The sequence below is a fragment of the Vipera ursinii genome, assembly GCF_947247035.1.
Source record: "Vipera ursinii genome assembly, chromosome: 5".
NCBI classification, from domain to species: domain Eukaryota; kingdom Metazoa; phylum Chordata; class Lepidosauria; order Squamata; family Viperidae; genus Vipera; species Vipera ursinii.
The window spans coordinates 40,583,846-40,607,974 of record NC_139518.1 but is presented as its reverse complement, the minus strand read 5'-3'; the positions used below and the strand labels follow the sequence as shown (position 1 = coordinate 40,607,974).

The following is a 24,129-nucleotide window of genomic DNA, read 5'->3' as shown; positions in this document are numbered from 1 at the left end:
TGTAAACAATATTTCTGAACTTGTAGTGACATGTTTGAATGAGCCTGCTGTGATCACTCTTCCTTTATGGTTGGATAAACCTTAGCCGTTCAATTATTCAGTTATGTATTACACCAAGACAAAAAATATGAAATACTTTCTTGTGAAGAATATGTGAAAAAAATTAGAGGCATAAATCTAGTGTAAACTCATAAACAACAGGAGCCCCTGGGCAGGGTCCCCAGAATATAATGAAATCATCTGCTGTCTGCCATGTAATGGCATCACACATTAAATTAACTAAATCAAATTTATTTAAAAGAAAATTTCAAATGATGGCTATTTGTTCAGGTTCCCTAATTGGTCAAGCAATTTGCACTCTGATTTACGTCTTTGTATATTGAATTATATCATTCTAGATTAGAATAGAATTAAATAGAATTAGAATTAAAGCATAAGTTGTAACTAAAGCTTGTCTCACTTTCCTCCAATCTGATATCTCTTCCTGGTCATCAGATTCAGGCTTGCATGTAGATGAATCCCAGTTAATGTAACCTGATCAACACAGATTTAATCTTATTCCTTCATATGCCTTTAACTGTTTGGAAGTACCGCTTATCTGGACAAAACGTCCATTTGTTTTTCTTTGTCAAGTGTAACTTCACACACAATGAGGAAAATATGAATACATTATGTATATTTATACAGTAATGCATTTTAGGCTTCAAGTCAATACCAGGCAGATATATACTGCTCAAAAAAATAAAGGGAACACTTAAACATCACAGTCTACTGTATTTAATAGTAGGATGTCTTATTTTGTGTTCCCTTTATTTTTTTGAGCAGTATATTTTTACAGTGTTCTTTCTATAGGTAAATGTGTGAAAAAGAACTTCCACATATTTCACAAAGAAAAGTTATGCTCCTGACAGATATTAAATGGACAAGGTACTAATTATGTGTATCTTCTGGGATTAACAGCAGAAACATTTCTTGTATATTTTGTTGAGAACTGAAATTTATTTTCCTATTTTAAAGTATTTCAGAATTGTTAGCAGTATTTGTGAAACTCAAACAGATTATCATCAAGACTTAAACAAATAAATATGTGAAACAGGTTTAATAACACAGGAAATAAGTTCTCAAGAGACCACTCAAAATTTGATTTGAAATGAACATAATACTTTCAGTTATTTCTCTAGATAGAATATCCAAGATTATGTTTATTGGCTTGTAAAAATGGTACACAGTAGTACAGTTATGCAATTTGAATTTTTATGTTTTGAAGAATATTGATATGGCCCTTACTGCAAGACATAATAACCACAGAGTGAAACTTTAGCGAACCATCAGCTGTGTTTCAGTTTTTAAATTTTAGTACACATCATAATATATAAGGACAAACCAGATCATCTAATGTATAATTCATGGCAACCAAGAGAAAGGGGTGTATGTGTCATTCACCTATCCATCTTGGATATATGAACTATATGTCAACATTTTAGAATCACAGCTTCCTCTATTAATATACATTAGACTTCATCAATTCTGTCAGCTTCTAGATAATATGGACCATCTCCCAAACTTATCAGCAATGGCAATGTATAAAATCTCTCTCTCTACTGTTGCTTCTACCCGATTCAGTGATGACAGCAATCCAAGGTGGACGCAGAAGTCCTTCATTTGCTGTTACAGTACTGACTTCTTTCCTCCCATCTTTCAGGGCTGTTACAATAAGGAAAATACTTTCCTTTTCTCCAATTTGAAGAATACAAGAGCACCCTAACTTCAGTAGCTAGTAATCAAGAGATATAACCATCAACAGCACAAGTGAATCCCTATCTCCCTTTCTCTAAAATCATTAGCCCAGTATAATCAGAAAAAGTGCTAAAGCATGAAAAATTATGCATTTTAATAATATTTGTTAATCAGAAAAGTGTTATGAGTCTCTTTTTTTGCTACAATACACTAGCATGGTTCTTCTCCTATAATAGTCTAATATAATGTGAATGTTTAAAATCCTAAAACTATCTAGGAAAGAAGAATCTTTTTGGCTGGGCATTGGGAAAAAATAATAGTGATACTAAGCAACACTTCTTAAGGATTCAATAGCTCAGTCAGCTTATATTAGGCAGGGGGGTCAAACTGGTGACCCATGGGCTGGTTGCATCATATGGATGCCATGCCCACCCTAGCTCTGGCAGTGGAAAAAAAAGTTGTGATACATTGCGACATGTGACGAGACATGGCAAGTTTGACACCCATGCACTAGGAAATCTCTCCCATATCCATTAAGCAAAGCTTGGGTTGCCTCAAGAAAGGTGGGTGGTCTCTTCCTTTCCTTTCTCAGCAATGCTGTAAACATTATTGTATGCTGCAAATCTTTGTGTCTTTATTTACAGGGTGCATTTCTTTATTTTTTGTAATAGCTTTTGTGGCTTCCAGGTTGAAAAACTATGCTCTTGCAAATAATGATTTCAGGAGCACTTATTTTATAACTGATATTTAGGACTAGCTGTATCAAACCCCTGGGGATTTAGATATTGTTTGGAGATAGTTGTTAAGAATACCCTGGACTTAAAAAGAATACGTTATGGACCAAGTGAAGGATAACTGGTCCCTAAAGGTGATGATAGGTAAATCAGAAATCTCTATGTTTTTTGGCATGTAAAGCAAGCAGACCACGGGCTAATAAAAATAATATTGGCAGGTGTAAATGATAATTTGCAGGCTGATAAGAATTTAGGAGAAAAAATGTAATAGACACCTGCAGACTCATCTATTAGCAGGGGAACAAGTGCCACCTTCTCACCATTTCACAGTAGGCTGGAGGAAAGAAATTCGGAAGATTCTAAACCTTGTTTTAGGAGATACTGTAAATTAGTATAATGGGAAACAGTTTGTGGAAACCGTTGTAATCCTATCCTTTTCATTTTAATAAATCTTGTTAAGAAGACTCCATGACTCATGCACGGAGAAGGATTACTTCTGATTTGAGTTCAAAAACACTCGTCTCAGGCCAAGGAAAAAAGATAATGGCAGATGGTTTGAATCAAATAGGTGTCCTGGCAAAACCTGAGGTTATTAGGTATGGTAGGTAAAGATTTTTACAAAGGGTTTTCAGAACTTAAATTGCTACTTAATTTCTGTTTTATAATTTTTTATTCAGAGGAGCAGTTTAGGAAATGTCCTCACAGTATAATTTATCCTTTATAAGACACATTTTCTTGTAACTGTATTCCACAATAAGGGAAATTAATTACCATGGTAACTCAGAGTTCATTAGCTTTTCAACAAATGCATGGAAAGAAAACATCTATCTTTCCTCACTTTATCAAATGGAAGTACTGTACTGTAATTTCACTGTTTCAGAAGTAAAACAGGTTTAAAGCAATTTAGTCAAGTGATTAAGGTGTTGGCCTAGAAACCAGGTGATGGTGAGTTCTACTCCTGCCTTAGGCCTGAAAAATGTTTGGGTGATTTGGGGCCAGTCACCTTCAGCCCAACCCTCCTCACAGGATTGTTGTGGGAAGAATAGGAGGAGGAAGGACTATTAATTGATTAACTTATAAAGTAATAAAGGTCAGATAACAAAGTTCTGTCTTAGGAAAGTATCTAGTATTACAACTGTTGTCAAATTGGGTAGGACAGTTACTAGAATGACACCATGTTAGGGATGCTATAGACCAGGCATATCAAACATGCAAACCGCGGGCCAGATGCATCCTGTGCAACCCCCACCCACCATGGCCCGGCAAGGACAAAACAAATCCTGATACATCACGATATGGCCCACGATGTGATCGGTTTTGACACCCCTGCTATAGACTCTCAGTCTCCAAAGTAATTAGTAGGGTACCTAGTGCCAAAATGAGAGTAAATATAGAATTATTTTATAGAATTCTTGAGATCCATGAGATATAGAAATTCTCAAGGCAATATATGCATTATACTATTGGCAGAAAAAAAATCTGGTAATTGCTAATGTCTGCATCTTTCATTTCAGGTTCATCACAGAACTCCTTGTCTCAGCAAACAACAATAAACATGTCAGATATTATTAAGAAATCACAAATAAATGAGGCTTCCATAGCTGTCATTGAAACACATGGCATTATATTTAAAAATGCACAGTTCATAACTTCAACCACAGGTGAATTATATTGAATTCTTTGAAGCCGGGAATGTTGATGACTTTGAAAGGTTAAATACTGATTCATATGTTTGATTCCCTTCCCTTCCATGTATTGATTGTTCTTTATATATGGGTAAATCGTTATCAGTGCTAGCATTTTGCAAATGACAGCTTCCAGTCTGTAAGTAAAAGGACTCATTATCTTTTCTAAAGTTTCAAGAAAAAGGTCCTAATATTCACAAATTTAAAACTCTTATCTGTACTAAGATTTATGCTGCTTAGGCCAGCATTTCTTTTTGAAGGGGTTCTCAAGAGACAAACCACACAGATATATTCAAGCCTATTCCAGTTGCCTAACTTTTTTCAATACAAAGGTTTCAGACTGCAATATGTAATGAGTAGGCTATTCCTCAGCTGCTCATAGCTGATCAGAAAAGGACATAGTAAACAAATATTAATCCTTATTGCTTCTGCTATTGCCAGCTTGGTTAGAAAAGGGCAGATGAAAAGCTAGAATCTACTAAGGGCGGAGAGAAACAGAGCCAGGAGATTCCTTCAATTAGCAATGGGATCTCTGATGTGTGAGCCTTTAAAAAAGCCAACAGATCACCTCTTTTTGGAATTTGCTAAATAGATTGGCTTTGACTTCCTGATTCAGGACACAGCTAGCCTTGACCTGCTTTTGGAACCTCATTTGTGGCTATTGTGTAGAGCAGAAGTCTTCAAACTTGGCCCTTTTATGACTTGTGCACTTCAACTTCCAGAATTCCTCAGCCAGGCATGCTGGTTGAGGAATTCTGGGAGTTGAAGTCCATAAGTCATAAAAGGGGCAAGTTTGAAGACCCCTGGTATAGAGTCATTAGTAAAATCCTTCCCTAGAGACCAGCAGTTTTGTGAAGGTATAAGCCTATTTAAAATAGAAGTGATTTGCTACTGAAGCCAGGACACTAGTAAATGCTCATCAGCCCAATAATTTTATAGCTGAGTTTTAAAAATGGTTAGCGTTCTTATTTTAAAGTAATGAAAACTAATCAGATACTGGTGTCTGAACCTCCTACTGACATAGCAACATCTGTTAAGTACGGTATTTACTCTTGAACAAAACAAGGAGTTTTCACAGTGCTTCTTCATTAGCTACTAAGAAACGGAGAGGATGTTAACCCAACTAAGTGCAAAAGGAATAGCAATAATTTTAGATGACTTGCAGTTAATGTATTATTGTATTAACCATTCCTACCCAATTGTAGAACACATAATTTTGCCTAGCTGCATTATAGCCATCAGTCTGCCCAGTGGCCTAACTTTACGTAAATCATACTGGGTGACCCTGGGCTGGATATGATTATTCAGAGGTATTTTATCTTTGAATTGTCACAAAGATAAATATCTGGGGGACAGTACCTTTCTCAGATTTTGCAGGAAGAATAAAACAATTACAATTATATTCCAATCGTAACATATTTTGGCATGCATGGAAAGGAATCTGTAAAATAAGATAGGAGATGCTGAGGGTTAGTGATGAATGAGATGCCACGGGATAAGTGTTCTGGGAGAATTGCAAAGTTCTGTGGCTGTGATATTGACTGTCCTTGGGAGTTACTTAAATCAGCAAAGTCACACAATGATGAAGAAAAATGACTTGCTGGCTTGACAGACCGCAGGGCAAATCAAAGTAGTCAAGAAGCCCAATCAAAAAGATAGTAAGGGAAGGTGGAAGGGGGGGGCTGAAGGAGCAGATCAGCCCATATTTACATGACAGTGCTGGAAACACAAAGCACAAGAAACAATGCTAGCACTGCCTGAACAGAAAGCAAAAGTCCTTTATTGTACACAGTACAGAACATAATGCAGCTTTGCAGGAGATATATAAGCCCTGCTCAGGCAATAAACATTTCACATCAATCCTCAGATTAACTCTTTTTGTACTAGGTGCTCCCAAACCAAATTAAAGAAATTGACAAACAAAAATAACACAGTTAATCCCATTGGTTTGGTTCAGCCCTGGGGCAGAATGGGGGACTGCAGCAGTTTGCTGCTTGCCACCCTGTGCTTTGTGACAGGCCACCTGATACATTCTGGGGAGAGTTGCTGAGTCGTTTATAAAGAGTTTTTTTAAAAAAGGAAGTTAGTCAAAAAACCCCCAAGTTATCAAAGCAGAAAAAGGAATCCTATACAGCATTTACAATGAAACATGGAGCTGAGATGCATATTAGGCCAAGCACATTACTGGTACATGCCAGCAAGGCTCATAGGAAAGAGCAGAGGGGGGATTTCTGAAAGATCCAGAGAGGTTTTATAAATATATACATACATGTATGTATGTATACTGTACACACATACACTGAGTAACTGACTTTCTCCCCATTCTCTAAATTTTTACAAAAAAAGTTTTATTATTTTTTAAAATCGCCATTCGGCAACAAATATCTGAAAGCGTAACACAACTTAAGTGAAAAATACATCTGTGTACACATGCTTCATCTCTCTTACTTGCAAAGTTCAGCAACAATTGGGGAAAAATAGTTCAGCAGCTGCCAGCCAGCAGTAGCGAGGTAAATGCTACCAAGGATCAAAATTGCTATTTTGGGAAAGTTCAGTAACTGGAGTTGCCTTGTACGGCAGACATGCTGTTCTCTAACAGATAAAAAGCCAAGCAACTCTCATTTGCTGTTGAGAAGGAACACATTTTGAATGCAGAGCAAGCTGTGTAAATGGTTCGGGGCAGCATCTAGTGCAGAGGCAGACGACAAAGCCGCATAGGGCAGGGCATGCATTTCAGCTACTTCCTCCCAAGCTGCAGCACCTTTAGTATAAATGCGGCCAGAAGCAAGGAACTGCCTTTGATTAGGGGGGAAAAAAGCCGAACCACCAAACATTTGGATTCAAAAGTTGTCCCTTAACCTTGGCAGTTTTGTGGCTAAGCCCCCTTTCCTGACTCTAAAAGCAAGCCATTCACATGCAGCCTTTCAACAGAGAGGGTGGCCTGCTAGATTCAAAAAAATCTGTGTATCTTAAGTGCTGTCCTTTGGACTGCCTTTCTGAGATCAATAATAATGACCACAAAAGAAAAGGAGAAAGACTATTAGAAGAAAAGGTTTTTTCTCAGATTGAAGAGTTTTGCGCTGAGAACCTAGGAGGAAGCTGCCGACTTAGCTCAGACAAGCCAGCCATTCCACACTAAGCCACCACCTCTTCCAAAAAGCCTTTCGTAGCACTGGCTCATTTTCTCTGCAAATTAGAGCCCTTTCCCTTATACAAGGTGGAGTACGAAAAAAAATGATTGTTACATAGCATTTTTCCTTGACAATTTGCTAATCACACATAGTCCCTTGGAAGTCCTGCAAACATGTACATCACGCATGTTCCTAGCAGCAGGACCCAGAAGCCATGGCCTTTCCCCCTTGCTCCCCCAGTGCCACCTGCCTAATGTTTTTCATGACTGCAGCCAAGGAATCAAGAATTGGATATCCTATTCACTAGTCATGTTATAGTCAGTTTTGAAGGATAGAGGGCCTCAAAGTAATTTATCTTCTTCTGGTAATATCTGCAAGGAGCAGTTTTATGAACAGAAATTCTTTATAAAAGTAATTTGCCCTTATTTGTTGGAGCTGAAGCCTCCAATGTCACTTGCTGAGCAAGTCAGTAAGCAAAGGCCTCAGCATATGGGAGGCTGCTGCATCGGTCCAGGTCAAGGAGGTATGCGGAATTATCTTCAAAATGTGTCAGAGGTAAGGTGTCGTCTTCATTCACATGGCAGTCCGGTTCAGCTTTTAAAAATGGGCGTTGATTGTCAGGGAAGGCCATGGAAAAAAGGGCATCAGGATCACAAACAAACTTATAGACATACCGCTCTCCGGCCACCTGGAAAGAAAAAGGAAGATCCTGTTAGAATACAGACAAAGAACGACAGAGGTGCAAAGTAGCCAGCCTTGCTTAACTTCCTTCTATCCTTTCCTCCCAAATAAATGCAAGCTGCTTGTTTGGAATGACACCAAGGAACAGTATGCTGGCAGAGTTCATTCAGTCAGACAAACAGAATAGGAGGAAAGCTAATCCTAAAAAAAGCCCACATTTATCTCAAAAACTATTTCCATGTAACCACACTGTTCTGACAGTGTGGATAAAAGACTTCTTTACCTTTTGCATGATGCCTTTTTCATAGTAATAACGAAGAGAACGACTGAGCTTGTCATAGTTCATAGCTGGTCGATTTTTCTGAATTCCCCATCGACGAGCTACCTAAAAAGGTGAAAAATGCAATTATGAAGCTGTTCAGAGTTTGCCAGTTCTAAGAATATCACTGAAAAGGGTTAACCATAGGGATGGGTGTCAAATGAAAAATGTATTTTGTTTAGAACCTGAAATGAACAGATTGTATCTTGGAAATTCTGCTGAACTAAGACCTGTCGTCTGTGGTTCAGCAGACCTAATCCAAAATATTTTGGTTGTTCTCGTTTTCAGCCAAGACAAAAACTGGAAGTTTTTATGTGGTAATATGGAAAGTTGTCTTGCCCTCCTCTTGACTCCATCCCTGCATGAATTTTTTTTTACTAGTCTGTCTTCTGATCTTCTCAATACATGTTTCTAATTGGATCTTTGGTACCAAGTTTTTAAACAGAAAAAAATAGCACTGCCAATAATACTAACATATTCGAAATTATTTTGAGAGAAAGCACTGGTTCTTAGAAAATATCTGACATGAGAGTGATCACCCCAGCCCCCAATCTATTTTGAAACTTGCTTGTGGTTTCTGAAAAGTCACTGAGAACTATTCCAATATCATTGGTCAAGTCATAGAGCATTGACCAAAAAAGCCATTAGCATGACATCTTTTATTGACTGCATCTGAAACCACAGCTAGTCAGACATGATCAGGAAACATAACAGAAGAACAGAGAACCTAATGGGTTGCAACAACATTCTAATACTACTGTGCAGCAGTAATATAAAGGGGATTACTCATTTCAGCTCTTTGTGAGCGGGATCTGATGACATAATCTGGTTGCCAACCAACCTGCTGTTTCCCAGGGGATTTATGGAACTGACAATCAGTCAGCACTCAGAGAAGATTAATAGGATTTCCAAGCACTAAGTGCACTAAGGCAGCCTACGTTCACCTGAGGCATTGCAAAAGCCTAAACAAGCAATCTCAACCAAATACATAGAGTGTTTCCAGTGACCTTAACAGCTCTACAGATAATTATGTTCATGTGATGTACTGGTCGGATTATCTTTCTCCATGAGACCAAAGATAAAATGAAAGAAAATTCAAGAGTGAATTAAATACACATATTATCATCAGAGAAAGGAGAATTTATTTATTGAATGTCCTACATTATTGCAGTTCTGTATATAGCAATTCATGTATCTCCCACAATACATTTCCTTATCTATTGAAACATTTCAAATAAAGCCACAAGAAAAGGGACATGAGAAGTGAGAGCTGGTTTGTATTTCACATCTCTTTCTCTGCCCCCATCCCAAACTTTGCTTTTGCTCATTCATATCCCAGAGGGGCAAATACAGTCAATAAATCTAGATACATTGTAGCATACATCTGCTTTTTTAAGCTTAGAGGTTTAAGATAAACTCTAAATTTTCCAGGTCTGAAGTATGCTTGCTAAATTTTGCACGTTTACATAAAAGCTTTTTGCACTGCAGATGCCACACACATCCAAGCACTCCTGTAGCAATTCTGACACAATCATGTTCCAGCACCAGACTCTGACAATTTAGATACTATCCATTTTAACAGTAGTTTTATTAAAATGTATAATTACAATAAAAATACAAACAAAAAAGAAAAAGAAAAAATAGGTGCAGAAGAAAACTCAGAGAAATAGAAAAGAAAAAATATACTAAAGAATTGATGATTATGATATAATCATCATCATCATCATCATCATCATCATCATCATCAAGTTGGAAGGGACCTTGGAGGTCATCTAGTTCAACCCTCTACTCAGGCAGGAAATCCTATACCATTTCACTTTTTTATAAATGTTTTATTGATTTTCTAGTTTTACATTTAAGTATTCAAAAAGCAACGTGGCGGCTGGGCCAATCGATAATACAAAAGTATCTTCAGTACAAGTTTCAAGCTACTGCATCAAATTTTTCCTCTTTTCCTTTTAGTATTCACTGTCTCCTGTCTAAACTAATACAATTCTTATTAAATCAATGAAATAAAAACGACATTCTTACATTTATCAATAATTTTGGCTTATACATATCATTATTTGAACATTCAGTCTTTATAGACAATCAATGTCCTAATTAGTTTTCCCCAATTTTTAATTTCCTGTTAATGTTTAACTTTAACATTCAGTATTTATAATTTTCAAATTTTAAATAACCAGTTGCCATTATCACAATTTATCACAAAGTCTAATATTCAGAATACACATCTTACCTATTTGAATATATTCTATTTCTCACCATCTTGCATCAACTAATTAATAATACAGTATAACATTCTTATTAATTTCCAAACATCTTAAATTTAATAACCAAATTTTCTCGTTCAACATCAAATACTTCCTTTTTCTCTTAATGTCTATTTATCTCATATTTAATAGTTTTTATTATATCAGCTAAATGAAAACATGTTTATTACGTTTATCAATATATTTTAGCTTATATGTATCTTAATTAGCTTTACATTCAATCTTTATAAACAAATCAATATTCAGATTTAACTTTTAATATTTATACTTCCAAATTTTAAAATAAAGTTTTCTTTATCTCAGTTCATAACAAAATCTAGTATTCAAAGTACATATCTTGTCAAATCAAGTATATTCTATTTTAATCCTTACTAATAAATCAAAGCCCCAATTTTCTTCAGACTTATTCTAGCTTTCTTTCTTTGCCAGCGCGCCTTCCATATCTGTGCTTTTAAATCATCATATAGATCTCCCTCTATTATTGTATATATAGTTTGAAATAAGAAAGGCCATCCAATCACCATTTTTTTGAAGGGGCTAACAAATTGTCTATTTTTCTTTCTTGGCATAGTTGTCCTGAAGTGTTTATTTTCCCTTCGGTCTGTTCTTCTTCTTGATCCTCAGGTTTCTTCTGGCCTATATAGAAAGTCTTTTCCATTTTCAAAGTTGTCAATCCCTTTTCTGAGTTTTCCGGTAACTGTATTTGTTGATCAGTTAAATCTTCTGTCATAGCATCTGATTGCTCCACTTCTTCTATTACATTCTGTGTAGTTAATTCTTTGGTTGTAATCAAAGTTTAGGTTTGGATATCTAGGCTGACATCTTGTTCTTCTCTGTAGCCTCTTATTTCATCAGTGGCTTTAAGAATAGTTTCATGAATTGCTTTCAACATAAATAAAATCTGTTCCTGATCTTCATCCATGTTCTCTTAATGGTGTGATTTAAAAGCTTTACAATCAGAGAGTGAAAATAATTTTTATCACTGAGTATAGAACACAGCTGGGCTTCTCACAGCTGACTGCCAAGTTTACAAAAGTCTTATCTATAGTCTTGGCTAAAAGCCAAGTCTCTTCTAGGCAATAACAGATTGCAATATCAGGTTTAGCCACAAGATGTCGCCCACATGTTTAGGATTTTTTTTAATCCAAGATTTTTATAGTCCTTTTTCCAATTTTACTTCTTTTTTTGTAAATAAAAACCCAAATCTTCAATAAGGATAGGAAATCTTTTAGTCCTCAAGTTTTAGAAAGATAAAAATCCAGTTAAAATCATGTTATTGTTTCAATGTTTTAAACTCCACTGGATAGTCAGTCGCTGCTGTTTTTAGAGGGTGGGTTAGAATTTCTCTTCCCTCTCCACAGGGGGAAAAATACTTTGGGCAGCTTATACAGGAGCAAAAAATAGGATTGAAGAGAGGTTCAAATCTCACCCTGTCTCATCTGCACTGCTTTATAGGTGCCTAGTGGTAAGTTTGACTTTGGCTGTCTACAGCCTAGTGATGAGCCATATTGCTATGGCTGGTCTTTCGTCTGCCGGTTTGGAGGGCTGCGCTGGATCGAATGAAAGGGCTACTGCCCTCCTGTGATCAAGCGGGAATCCCCTCCTTGCTGGTCATCCCTACAGGGTGACTTTCGACCCTTTCCAGGGTCCCCCAGTGAAGTGAAAACAGATGTGGAAGATGGAGCTTGCCTTCCAAAAATCCATGGCGGCTGCAGCAGCAAACCGGAAGTCAACCCTATACCATTTCAGACAAATGGCTATCCATGTCTTCTTAAAAACTTCCAGTGTTGGAGCATTCACAGCTTCTGGAGGCAGGTTCTTCCACTGATTAATTGTTCTAAGTGTCAGGAAATTTTTCCTTGTATAACTTTTCCCTTCATCACAACTAGTATAAACAGTTTTAATAACTTAGCACCTTCTCCTATAATACAACAAATGATGTATTATAGGGTTCATTGTTCAAAAATAGCCTTCAAAATGTCCAGTGTTAAAAATATTTTGCTCCATTCTGTGAAAGTCACAATTTAAGTGTTCTTCTCCTTTAATTGTAATCTTTAGTTACTCTTGTTCCCAACCTTCAAAGACCCATCCTATTGGTTTTTTTTAAAATTCAAATAAAAAACATTTGGGGATAGATTCTTATAATTAATTCCAAAACCTTATTTCAAATTTATCTGGACCCTTGATCTATTTGCAACTTTCTAAAATCCAGGTTTTAACCACCTTTTGCTATTTAATATTTAAGTTAAGTCTGACTACAGTTTGAGCAAGGGGATCCAGGACAATTTGTCACAGCAAACTCACCACAGCCATTTCATCATGGCTATCCTGGCATGACTATCTCACCATGGGACAACCCATGTGGGATCATCAATGCGATGTTGTCCGCTACTGTTTCTTTTACATTATTTCTATTATTGTCAATGGAAGTAAGGTTGAAGAAACAGTGCCAGATAATATTTATCACATTGAGTTATCCCACGTGGACTGTCCTGTAGCAAGATAGCCACGGCGAGTTGTCCTATTCCATGAGCAAGATGGTAATTTCTTCACCTCCCAGAGATCCAAACCCACCAGGGACCATTAATGATGGTTAATGGTGTTCTTGTGGTATTACAAATACCTTATACAGAGGTTGCAGATATATTTCAGAATTAATGCCATATGCATTAATATACATTTTGCTTGGTTCAACTGCAATTTTGTTTATTGAATGATATAATCATAATGGTGAGATAAGAGAAAAGTCTGAAACTAAAAGATAATTCAGTCAATTAAGAGAGAGAATTTCTATTGGCAAATATTCAAAGCACTGCAGCAACCAAATCATATCCTCTATATTTGACTTAAGATATTCTGGAGAAGACTGAATAAGCAGAGTCACATGAAGACAGAAATGTCCTTATTTGCAACTTTTCATCCCGCTATTCCTGTGGAAACTATTCATAATGAAACTGGCCATTTGAAAGATACTTCTGAGCTAACAGAACAGATAAATCTACTTATGCAGGTTCAGTCTTATTGAGGTACAGTATTCCTTAGCAGTAATAAAACACTCTGAAATACTATAGGAATGCTAACAAAAGTTCTGTATTGCAGCAATGTGGAAAGAAACCATAAATTCTGCAATATGTAGAAACTATCTCCATATCTAATTACTTTTTATGTTTCAGTCAAATATAGCATCCTTCCCCTGAAATGTTGGGAATACAACAGAATTGGCAAAAGGCTTTGCAATGTCCTTGGCTGAGATTCAACTTGGCCAACCTCTGATATTTGACTTATGATGGCTACAACCATAATGGTGATGTAGAGATTTTGTTTATTTGTTTTTACCTCTTCTGGCTCAATCAGCTTGAATTCCATGCCCCTTCCAGTCCAAGCAATGAAATGAGAATTGGCTGGGTCATCCAGGAGGGTGACAAGAAACTGCCACAATTGGAGAGACCCTCTTCTCTGATAAGGAGGCCCTTCCCGATATACAGCGGGTTCTTGCTTCACTTTACCTGTTTGCAACAACACATATCAATTAGAATTAACACGCTAGCATCTCCACCATCAGCTCCTGAAGATTCAGGCAGTTAAAACAATTTCAGTGTTTCTACAAATGTATGCCTGCAAAGCTGACTGGCAATGCCTTTTTTTGCATATACTATGGTGAGATGTCTGTTAGTGGCTGAAGATGAAAATCTTTATGCAGCTGGTTAGCAGCACTTTTTCTGTGTGGTGCATCATCAAAATAACAGAAAAAGCTTTAACACCAAGGTGTCCTGCATTTCAGCAAATGTACCCATGATCTGTAGATATGACATTCATAAAACAAATGGGATGCGTACTAGCTACTATAATTCAATGGATTTAGGCATCTCTAACAAATCTTAATAAATAATAACACCAATTCTGATTTTCAACTACAGCTATAGCTCTCCACTACATAGAGTGCCTTTACCTTCCATTCTTTCTGGTACAACACAAGTGTCATCAAAGTACAGTTGGGCATCTTTCTCATAGGAGAACCCTGGAAAAAGAGAAGACATATTCAACGGGTGTTGCTCTGCACTCTCTCTCTCTCTCTCTCTCTCACCCACAAACACAGACAAACACGGAGTAAACTCTTCCATTAAGAATAGTTTGATAGATAGCATCACTTTGCTTGTTGGCAGCAATAATATTCAGCTGTTCACTAAAACTGAAAGGTAAGGCCTTGAATATATCTGCAAATATGGCAGCTGCTATTTTTGCATTCCTGTCCAGAGAGTTGGCTTGCACATAGCTGGATTCAAATGTTGGTCGCAAAATGAAAGTGTAGAAAAGCCAAAGTACTTCCAAATCAAGCAAGCTTACAGAACCTTGGGGCTAAAGTACTTCAAATAGAGAGCATCACATACATAGATTCTGCCCGTCCCCAGTCTGCTATTTAGACTGGGAGGAAGAAACAGTACAATCCATTTCGGCAAAGCCCACTAATGTTATAAAACGTATTTATGGCTTAACATTCCCCCAAATCTGTTCCTACTAATTGAATTTACCTGACCTAAACAGCTTCAATTAAGCTGTTCTAAAAAGAAGTAACCTTTGAAGTACTCAGATTGCATTAAACTTGCCAAATATCTAAATTGCTAAAATTGAATCACTCCAAAACTATGTGCAGATTTCTGTGGAGTAACTTCTACATATTTCCTGTATGGCTGGCCCAATTATGAGTACTAAGACAACACTCTTTCTCTCCCCACACCCATCACTTCTCTTTATTTCTAAATTTTCTACTCTACCTTTTATTTTATTTTTTAATAAAGTCAACATAAGAGACCCTCTTATGTAGTCACTTATGGTGTGGGCGATGCTACAGAAAGAAAATGTTTTGTTTTAAATTTGCTAAATTGCAGTTGCTTCTTTTACATGGCATCTCCCCCCTCCCCCATCTAAAATGGAATTTTATGTATTCAAATATTTGTCATGTGCTGTTTTTAATAGTGTATAAATCACCAGAAATGAATTACAGTTACAATGACATATAAATATCATTTATTAATTTGAACAATACTATTGCCCTAAGACCAGGAACAGTTTTCTTCACTGAAAGCAAATCATGTAATATCTCTACTCAGAGTAAGCCTTAAAAGATTTGTCCACATTTGTCCACCGGTAACAACGCATAACCAGAGGTGAGCAACATTCCCCACTCTCTTAGTATTTGTATAATTATGTAGAACTCCTTATCCTATATTACTCTGAACTGTGCTTTGTGAGTATATCAATGTGACTGCTTACCATCATGGTTGTTGGGAAAGTATCCCCCTCCTGTAGCATATGCTGATTGGCAGTTAGGCACTTCTAAAAAAAATGTTGAAGTCCAAGTGAATTCCAGACTAAATTATACACACTTCAATTCTTGTTCAAGTGAAGTATTGAGCAAAAAAGGCTGCATATATAAAAACTATAAATCTAAGCATTTCTACTCTAGTTAGAGAAATAATATTAAACTTCATTATCCAATTCCTAAGCATTTTTCTTAATATAGCCTTCATCCAAGAAAAAGTTTCCTGTGAAAATATTGATGTGCATATTTACTTGAAAGAAAGCCCAGCAAAAAGTTATATGGTGTATTTCAAATAAGAATGAATAGGACCACAAAGTAACACTTCTGAAAGATATGAGAATCAACCAAATTCCAACCCAAAGAAATGGAATGAGACAGTAGGATAGCCTAGCTTTCCAAGTTACATCAGGCAACCCACCTGCCCAAATTAGTACATGTTAATTCTGATGAACCTTCCCTTAGACTTGTATTTTTAAAATATTTTTTTAAACTTTGTGGCATCAGATACGTGTTGAATTCAGCCATGTTCTGAAAAGATCTTTCTCTTACCATAGTATCTCCATTCCCACCCCCCACCCCAATATTACTTGTCAGCTGTAGAAGTACATGAAGATTCAAATTATTAATAATCTAATCAGGCTAATTGGTTTGTTATATCACTTGGCTAACACATAGAATATCTGAGTGGCATTATGGCACAAATAGATGTTTGAAAGCAATTCTTGTAATTAATAACTCATATTTTCTCAACACCAATGATAATAAAATTCCCATAATCTCAATTTTTACTTAACGTTCCTCAGATGCCCGTAAGCTCTTCAGATAAGCAAAGTTGTAAAAAAATCCAAACCAGAGATGTGAATATTTAATAGTGAAATCATGTTTCAACTTTCCATGCATGAACAAGAAAAGCAAATGAAGCTGTTTTTATGCAGAATCAAACCACTAATTCATCTGCTGTAATACTAGTTTACTTTAATCAGTATTGCCTTTTCAAGCTGAGATCTTTCCCATTGCCTTTTATCTGATCCTTTTAATTAGAGATGCATTTTATGCATCTGAGGCATGCATTAAAAACTGGACTTCATTCTTTCCCCTAATACTTCCATATTCTCCGAGTATAAAAGTTTAGACCTCTGATGAGAAGTATTTGACCTTCTTCCTTTGTGCTTATTTACTTACTGGGATATTGCAATGAAACATGATGAATCAATATCTAAATAGGGAATACCTTGGATCTGTGAACAATAAATAATACAGTCCCTTGAAAATCAGGTGTGTCATATTATTCCTGGAAGTGGTAATGCAATCTGTCTCCCTACTGCAGCTGTCTTTCCACAGAGGGCAAAGCCTCCTGCATCCCTTTTCAACAGCTTCCCTAGAAGAAGTATTTATGAACCTGCAGAATAGATTGGCAAACGGTATTCAAACTGCACATTTAAAACAGAGGCTTCATGTTTTGCATTCCACCTGACAAAACATGAGAAGCAGGGAAAGAAGATAAAAAAAATCCTTTAACTTTAGATCTTCTGCCATCTGTTCCACTTAGCTTCTAAGAATTCCTGGTATTTTTAGACCTAAGGAGATTTGTAGCAATGTAGTCAGCTTTGCATCAGGAACAGCTGCAACTAACACCTAACCAGAATTCCTTCCCCATCCCCTTGACCCAAGGTGAGTGTTTAGGAGCAATCCAAAGTCAGCTGCAAGTTCAGATATATTCTATGGCAAACAGAAGATGGAAGATCTTTTGCACACAAATGTGCAAAATTGCCTGTCTCCTTTTCCTTCTTGGTAATGGCTTTTCAGAGTAAGTCTAAATCCTGCTACATCTGTTGAATGCCTCTTTTCACAAGATAGAAAAATATAATCTTATATTTCAACTAGGTTAACTGCTGCTACAAAAACCAGCTTTTCTTTTTTTCCAAAAACAGAAGGGGGAAAATCCAATTCAACAGATGGAGAAGGAGGTACACTGACTAGAACAAGTATATTAGGATAACAACTGTTTTTTCTATAGTTCTCTATATTATTTATAAATATGAATCTACAATAATTGGAGCTGGCAACTCAGTTGTTAAGCAAAGTGGTTACTAAGTGAAATCAAGACTATGCTTATGATCTTACTTCAGCTTTCCTTTGCTTTACAGATATGGAAAAGTTATAAATGCAAGAACTGGTTGCAAAGTTACTTCTTCATTACTATTGTAACTGTGAATGGTTGCTCAATGAGTCAGTCACTAAACAAGACTATCGGTATCCCTGTCTTGCAAGAATGAGAGAAGCAGCAGCCACTATACTTTGAGGAGCTCTGGCATGTACCATTCATTTGGTGGAAAGCAGGCAACAATATTGCCTTCTATATTAGAAATCTTTTTTCTATTATTGGGATAACACTGAGGTTTGGCTACAAAAGAATGCATATAAAAGAAATGAATATGGTGAAAGATGGAAATAATTAGTAAAAGATATCATGGTGATGAATACAGAATGGAACATTATTTTTGTGTAGTGTCAAAGGTGAATCTTGAGGAAAATAGAAAAGAAAGTGAAAGACAGAAGAATAAAATCAAGAACAACTGCAGGAAGAGAAGGTAATGCTGAAAGAAGTTTATTCAAAGCTAGAGTAATCTAACAGAATAAATAGAAGGTGGATGTAAGGCAAAAGGATGTGGCAGCTATTTTATACAAAATGAAAAAAAAGTTTACAAAGTGCCACAGAAATGTGTAGAGCTATAATTATAGGATGAAAATGATTGCTTAATGATAAAATGAAAGATAATGTATACTGTCTATATAGAGAAATATTTAAGATGTCACCAGAGAGACCATGGAATGGCTAAGATGAAAATTTTTAAATTTTTTTTTAAAAAAATTCTGTAGGTGGTTGAAGAGGGCTAAACAACGAGCCCTCAGCAGAGTGAATGTCACTGAGAATAAAAGTGATGAAATGATTTGGGATGAATCTAAAGTGGGAGAATCCTGAAAGGAGCAATTTAGAGATTTGTTTTGATTGTCAAGATGTCTTGAAAAGTAACATAAAATTTATGCTATGTTAGTGTACAGGGAAAAAAACGTTTTACATGCCTGTAAACTACATGAATTTGTGTATCTTGGTAGAATGTTTCTAATGATGGGGAAAAATAGAAATAGTTTTAAGATATGCAAATGCTGGTGGGAAATGGCGGTGGGTCCATCAGAGGAAGAAAAATGGTCAGTCCTTATATTAATGGCGCAACATGATGTATTTTAAACTCCATTAGCCAACTGCTGAACACCAGTGATAGAAAGACTGCTTCGTGTGCTACAGATTAAGGACAAGTCTCTTTCATGTAACTTGGAGGAATTCAATTTTAATGCTCACCTGAGTCAATGCAGTAGTCCCTGGGCTCTTGCTTGATTCCCATTGGAGTCTGGAATCCATGAGCTGGGGGGCCTGGAATACCTGGTACCCCATGATCATAGAGTGGGTCATGGTACTCTTGCTTGAATCCCTGAGGAGGATGGGCAGGAGGAGGGACAAGAGGCTCTGACATCTGCCGGTGGTAGACAGGGCGGTTGTCTCCAGAAAGCCCTGGCTGAGGATATGGGTGGCAAGGTTCAGACATCTGCCTCTGAAACCTTGATGAGAATGAAGAGAGAGAAAGAATTATCATTACGGTTAACAGAATCCAGACCTACTAGAGTCTCACTTCTGATTTAAGTTACCCACGGAAGAGTTTGATAGTGAAATGAGCAGCATCTAAACTGAATAAATAAAATGCTGATTAACATAGGTGCACAATGCAATTTCAGCTGAGGCCCTTCATAGCCCACTTTTAGTAATAAGAACCTGGTGCAATGTAACAACAGCAGCTTGTTGTCTCTGAAAGAAAAAGTGTAGATATAATGGTAACATGACCAAATGGAGAACATATAACTTTGCCTTTACTAAAGCTGCTAAATGGACCATTTTGCGGGCAACCCTATCTTTTTATGTTGGTTTTCTCAGCTGTAAATTTGACCTAACAATTGTCTGTTTTTAAAACAAGAACACATAAAAAGTACATATAAATACTTTTAATGAATTAGCACAATAAAATATAGGGTAGTTACAACAAAAGCTGTACACTAGTACAGAAAAGGCCTGTTGTAAGGGACACTATATGTTGCTCATTGGCTATATCTGAGGGGCCTAGATTGAAAAATGGGGGACGTCTCCTGAAAAGTCTAGAAAATTTCTTCCTTCCCCAGAATCCTAAAACTGATGCTTAATGTCATCCATTTTACTGTATATACCTGTTTTATGTGATACACAGAAAAATATTCAATGATTATACAAATACATTCATATTCAAAGGAAAACAAGGTGGAAAAGTAGATATGAAGCAGCAAAAGATATTCCAGAATTTGATTGTCAATTTTCCATGAAAGAAAGGTGAAAGGAAAAGGCCCCAGGAACTATATTTTTCAGTAATCAGGGAAAAGATGGATAAGATTTGCCATGAAAACATCCTCTTATCTCGGAGTCAAACTATATAATAAGATACAAGATAGTTAGATTTTCAAATTATTTATTTACTTTGCCTCTCATCTTGTTTTAAAACAAAACCTGGATGGTTAATATTTGATGAAAAGCGGCTGAGTTGGATCAAAGAAGCAGTATCAAGAAAGACAACTAAATTTTCAGGCTGTGCAAGGGAGCAGAATGAACTAACTTATCTGTAGCAAGCATGACCTTCATCTGCGCAAACATGTCTTCATTTAAAGGAACAAGCAGTTTGTTTTTGCCAAAGGAATAGGAAATGATAAGTTTGATGATATGCGTTTCATTTCAACAAATAAGCATGTGTCTATATACTGTCATTCCAAATTTGCATAGCAATTTATAACAGCTGCTAATCTGCCTCAAAAATGAAGGATTAAATGTTTTAGCTGTCACTTGGTGCAAAAATTATGTCTGATCCAAAATGCTCATGGAATCAATCAGATACACAGAAGTTGCATTCATATGCACCAAGAATTATTTTTATTGTTTGCAAATATAACCAGATGCTTCACAAAGCAAAATGCTGGCATTAAAAAAGGTAACATTAGAATGTACGTATTTGCAAAAAATATGTTCAGCAACGGCTATCTTGGTTTTGAGGAATCTAGGTGACCCTTAGTGGAGACTAAACAAATATGCAACCAAAATCCCAATATTCTTGGTTCTGAACTCCTAGAGACTACAGCAGTAAACTGGCACACCGGTTCACATCCTTGCACCTTGAAAAGTGATTGTGATCAATCAATTTGTTTCCCAAGCCTCCAGAGGCACATGACCTTAATTTAGCTTTGAAATATGACCTACTGCAGCTGACAGGCCCAGATTTTGCTACTTCCGATCTGTGTCCTTCTAACCTTCTCAAATGTAACTCTAGAACTGCACTGGTATGCTTTCTGCAGGAAGAGGAACTTCCAGATGGAATCATGCCGAATAGCTTTAAGGTCATTGGGAACTTGCCTGGGAGATACGGGTGAGAGTCTTAAAAGCAACCTGAGGTCCTGGCAATAGAGAGGAATCAAATTTATTTAAGCAACTTTGATGGAGATTGGTCATAAATATGAAAATGCATTTTTCTGGAAGTAATCCCATCTTGTTAAGTTTTAACATGTCTTGTCTTTCAATTACATGTTAGTGTAGGGTATTTTGAAAACACAGCCTCATATTTGGATAAGAATATCCAAGTCTGAATCACGGAAATTGTCAAGCAGACCCAAGTGGAAAAAAATAGCGTAAATCGCATGAAAAATCTAACAGTAGTCACTGTGCTTTTTAGTATTATAGTATTAATATGTTTTGACAAACAAGAAATAATATTTTAAATTATTTCAACCTGTTTGATTCTCATTCTGAAATGGTGAAGCCTCTTGAAAGTTTCACAGAAGGACAGGCTATAAAAACATGCTACATATTTCAAGTGGGAAGATTCAAATATTAACTAGTAAATATGTTATAAGGTCAAGATCACATTTTCTTCTGATAGTTATAAAATAAAGTAATAAATGTAGTAAATTACATGTAATGCAATGTGTATAGTGAAGAAAAAGACCAAGGGCCCTTGATTAAAATGATCTATTCAGAATGTCAGCCACTTAACTCTTCAACAACCTCAGATTATATATATACTGTCCAACACAATAGTTGCCTTCCTCAACTACTGAACAAGGAAAAGAAAGTACGACACATTGATCTGAAATTTGAATTGATTCCATTTTAGATGTGTTTCCCAACTTAAATGAATCACAGTGAACATTCCTGAACAATCTGGGAATACGGAGATTAAAATGTGTGCATTCCCATAGTAAACAATTTCTGGCAATAATTCAGGGGTTTAAGCAGTCCTGATGTATCAAAAGAGTACAACGCTAACAAATCAGTTTCAGTTTTACCCTCAGCCTTAGCATCTCACTGGGTAATTTCAACCAGTTTACCCTCTCATAGCCAAACCTGTCTCAAGGAATTGTTGTGGGCAAACTGGACAAGAGAATGTGAGGAAGATGATCTCTCTCTCTCTCTCTCTCTCTCTCTCTCTCTCTCTCTCTCTCTCTCTCTCTCTCTCTCTCTCTCTCTCTCTCTCTCTCTCTCTCTCTCTCTCTCTCTGAGTCTCTCTCTCTCTCTGAGTCTCTCTCACACACACACACACCATTTTGAACACAAGAAATGGGAGTAGAATTAGCAAACAAAATAGGATACTTCTGTCGGATCACAAGGCCTCTGAACAAGACAAACATTATCCAAGTGGGAGGGAAAGTCATCCCCCCCTTTACCTGTGTTCTGTTGGGTACTGGTTTTCTGGTATTATCTTTGGCATCTGGATAGGCTGATGAGGTGGTCGAGGTATAGCAAAGGATTGCTGCCTTGATTCCTGAAGAGGATGAGGGGTGGGAGGGGGAAGAGGAGCACCCTGCAAAGGGCCTGCTGGGCTGACATGTGCAGAAGTCTGCACAGGTGTGGCGGGCAGAGGTGGGGGCGGAAGGGCGCCACTCTGAAGCGCAGGTGAAGCTGGGGTAGCGGGTGGAGTTAATGGCTTGAACCCAGTCGGGGGCTTCCTATCATAGGCACTGTTCAGAGAGCAGAGAAAAAAAGAAGAGAAAAGAAGCACAATTTAAGACAGGCAGGAACCATTTACTCAGCTTCAGCTTCAAGTCCTTGACAGTTGGGGCTTGTTTGCATTTCACGGTTGTCAGGAAGTTAACAGTTAAGGCTGATCACAGGCCCAAGGGAATCTTTGTACTTCAAGCAAGCGACAAACAGGCTGAGTCATAGGGCTCATTTTAAAACACTTCTCTCACAATTTTCTTAGACATAATTGTAGCTTCCGATTGTGTGCATTCTTTTCTTTCCTACGAAAAAAAACCCAAAGTGCCTTCCCTTCCCCTTTGTCCCCACCTTAAATAATTAAGAACCAATTCTAATCAGGAGAGCAAACAGGGCTGATACCAATCATTCTGCAGGTTGCCCTGGTGCATTTTCTATCCCCACCAACATGAGCATGCACTCATGTACACTCATGTGTGAAAGTCTTGCAATTAGTTGCAAAAAATAAAGGCAATTTAAATGTGTGGCAACGTATGGAGTCATTGCTATCAGTATGAACAAGAGTGCTAGGTAAATCAGCTATTAAACCAGTAAATATTGAAATTATTTCTTGGGTTATAGCAGCTCTCCCTAGCTTAATGGCTTTTAAAAGTGTTTAATGCTACTTTGGGAGCTGCCACTAAAATACCTGAAGAGCAGTAGGTTGAAGGATGCTATTTTAGAATATCGGAAGCATCATGTCAGAACAGATTTGGGGGTGGAAGATGTTCCAAGAAAAGCATAAGGTTAACAATGTGAACAATTCAGGGTAAGAACAGAGTTGTTACAATTTCTACCCCATCGAAATAGCTTCCCATTACTCAAGCTATCTGATTTGAGTTATACTGCATTGGAAGAGGTCACGAAGGCCACAGGAATCCAAATCTATGCCCAGTGCCTTACAGCTTACAATAGGCACTAATATCAAGTTGCAAGTAGCTTTCCAGGTAAATAATTAAGCTTGTAAGGTTTCAGGAACAGCTCCCCTGGGAGCTGTTATACCTGTCTTGGTATAACTTGCCAAAGTAGTGGTTTCAAATTGCAAGATAAAAAGGTCAGAGTCTACTGTTTGCAGATTCCCCCCCCCAGAAATCAACTAATTAAATGTTAAAACAAAGTTATAATAATTATCTTTAAATTATCCAAGCAT

General features: G+C 36.9%; 1 protein-coding gene across 3 annotated transcripts in view; it reads right to left on the bottom strand.

The window, feature by feature from the left end:
- Positions 1-5,914: 5,914 nt before the first annotated feature.
- The window catches only part of ETV5 (ETS variant transcription factor 5), a 36,938-nt gene continuing 18,723 nt past the window's right edge, over positions 5,915-24,129 (bottom strand). For all 3 annotated transcript variants that reach the window (XM_083363732.1, XM_083363734.1, XM_083363733.1), the window contains 7 exons: positions 22,670-22,963; positions 19,242-19,498; positions 15,832-15,894; positions 14,510-14,578; positions 13,897-14,066; positions 8,252-8,353; positions 5,915-7,975 (listed from right to left, as the gene is read on the bottom strand). In XM_083363732.1, the coding sequence (XP_083219858.1) occupies positions 7,754-7,975; positions 8,252-8,353; positions 13,897-14,066; positions 14,510-14,578; positions 15,832-15,894; positions 19,242-19,498; positions 22,670-22,963 (1,177 nt within the window). In that variant the 3' untranslated portion in view covers positions 5,915-7,753. The remainder of the gene's footprint in view (positions 7,976-8,251; positions 8,354-13,896; positions 14,067-14,509; positions 14,579-15,831; positions 15,895-19,241; positions 19,499-22,669; positions 22,964-24,129) is intronic.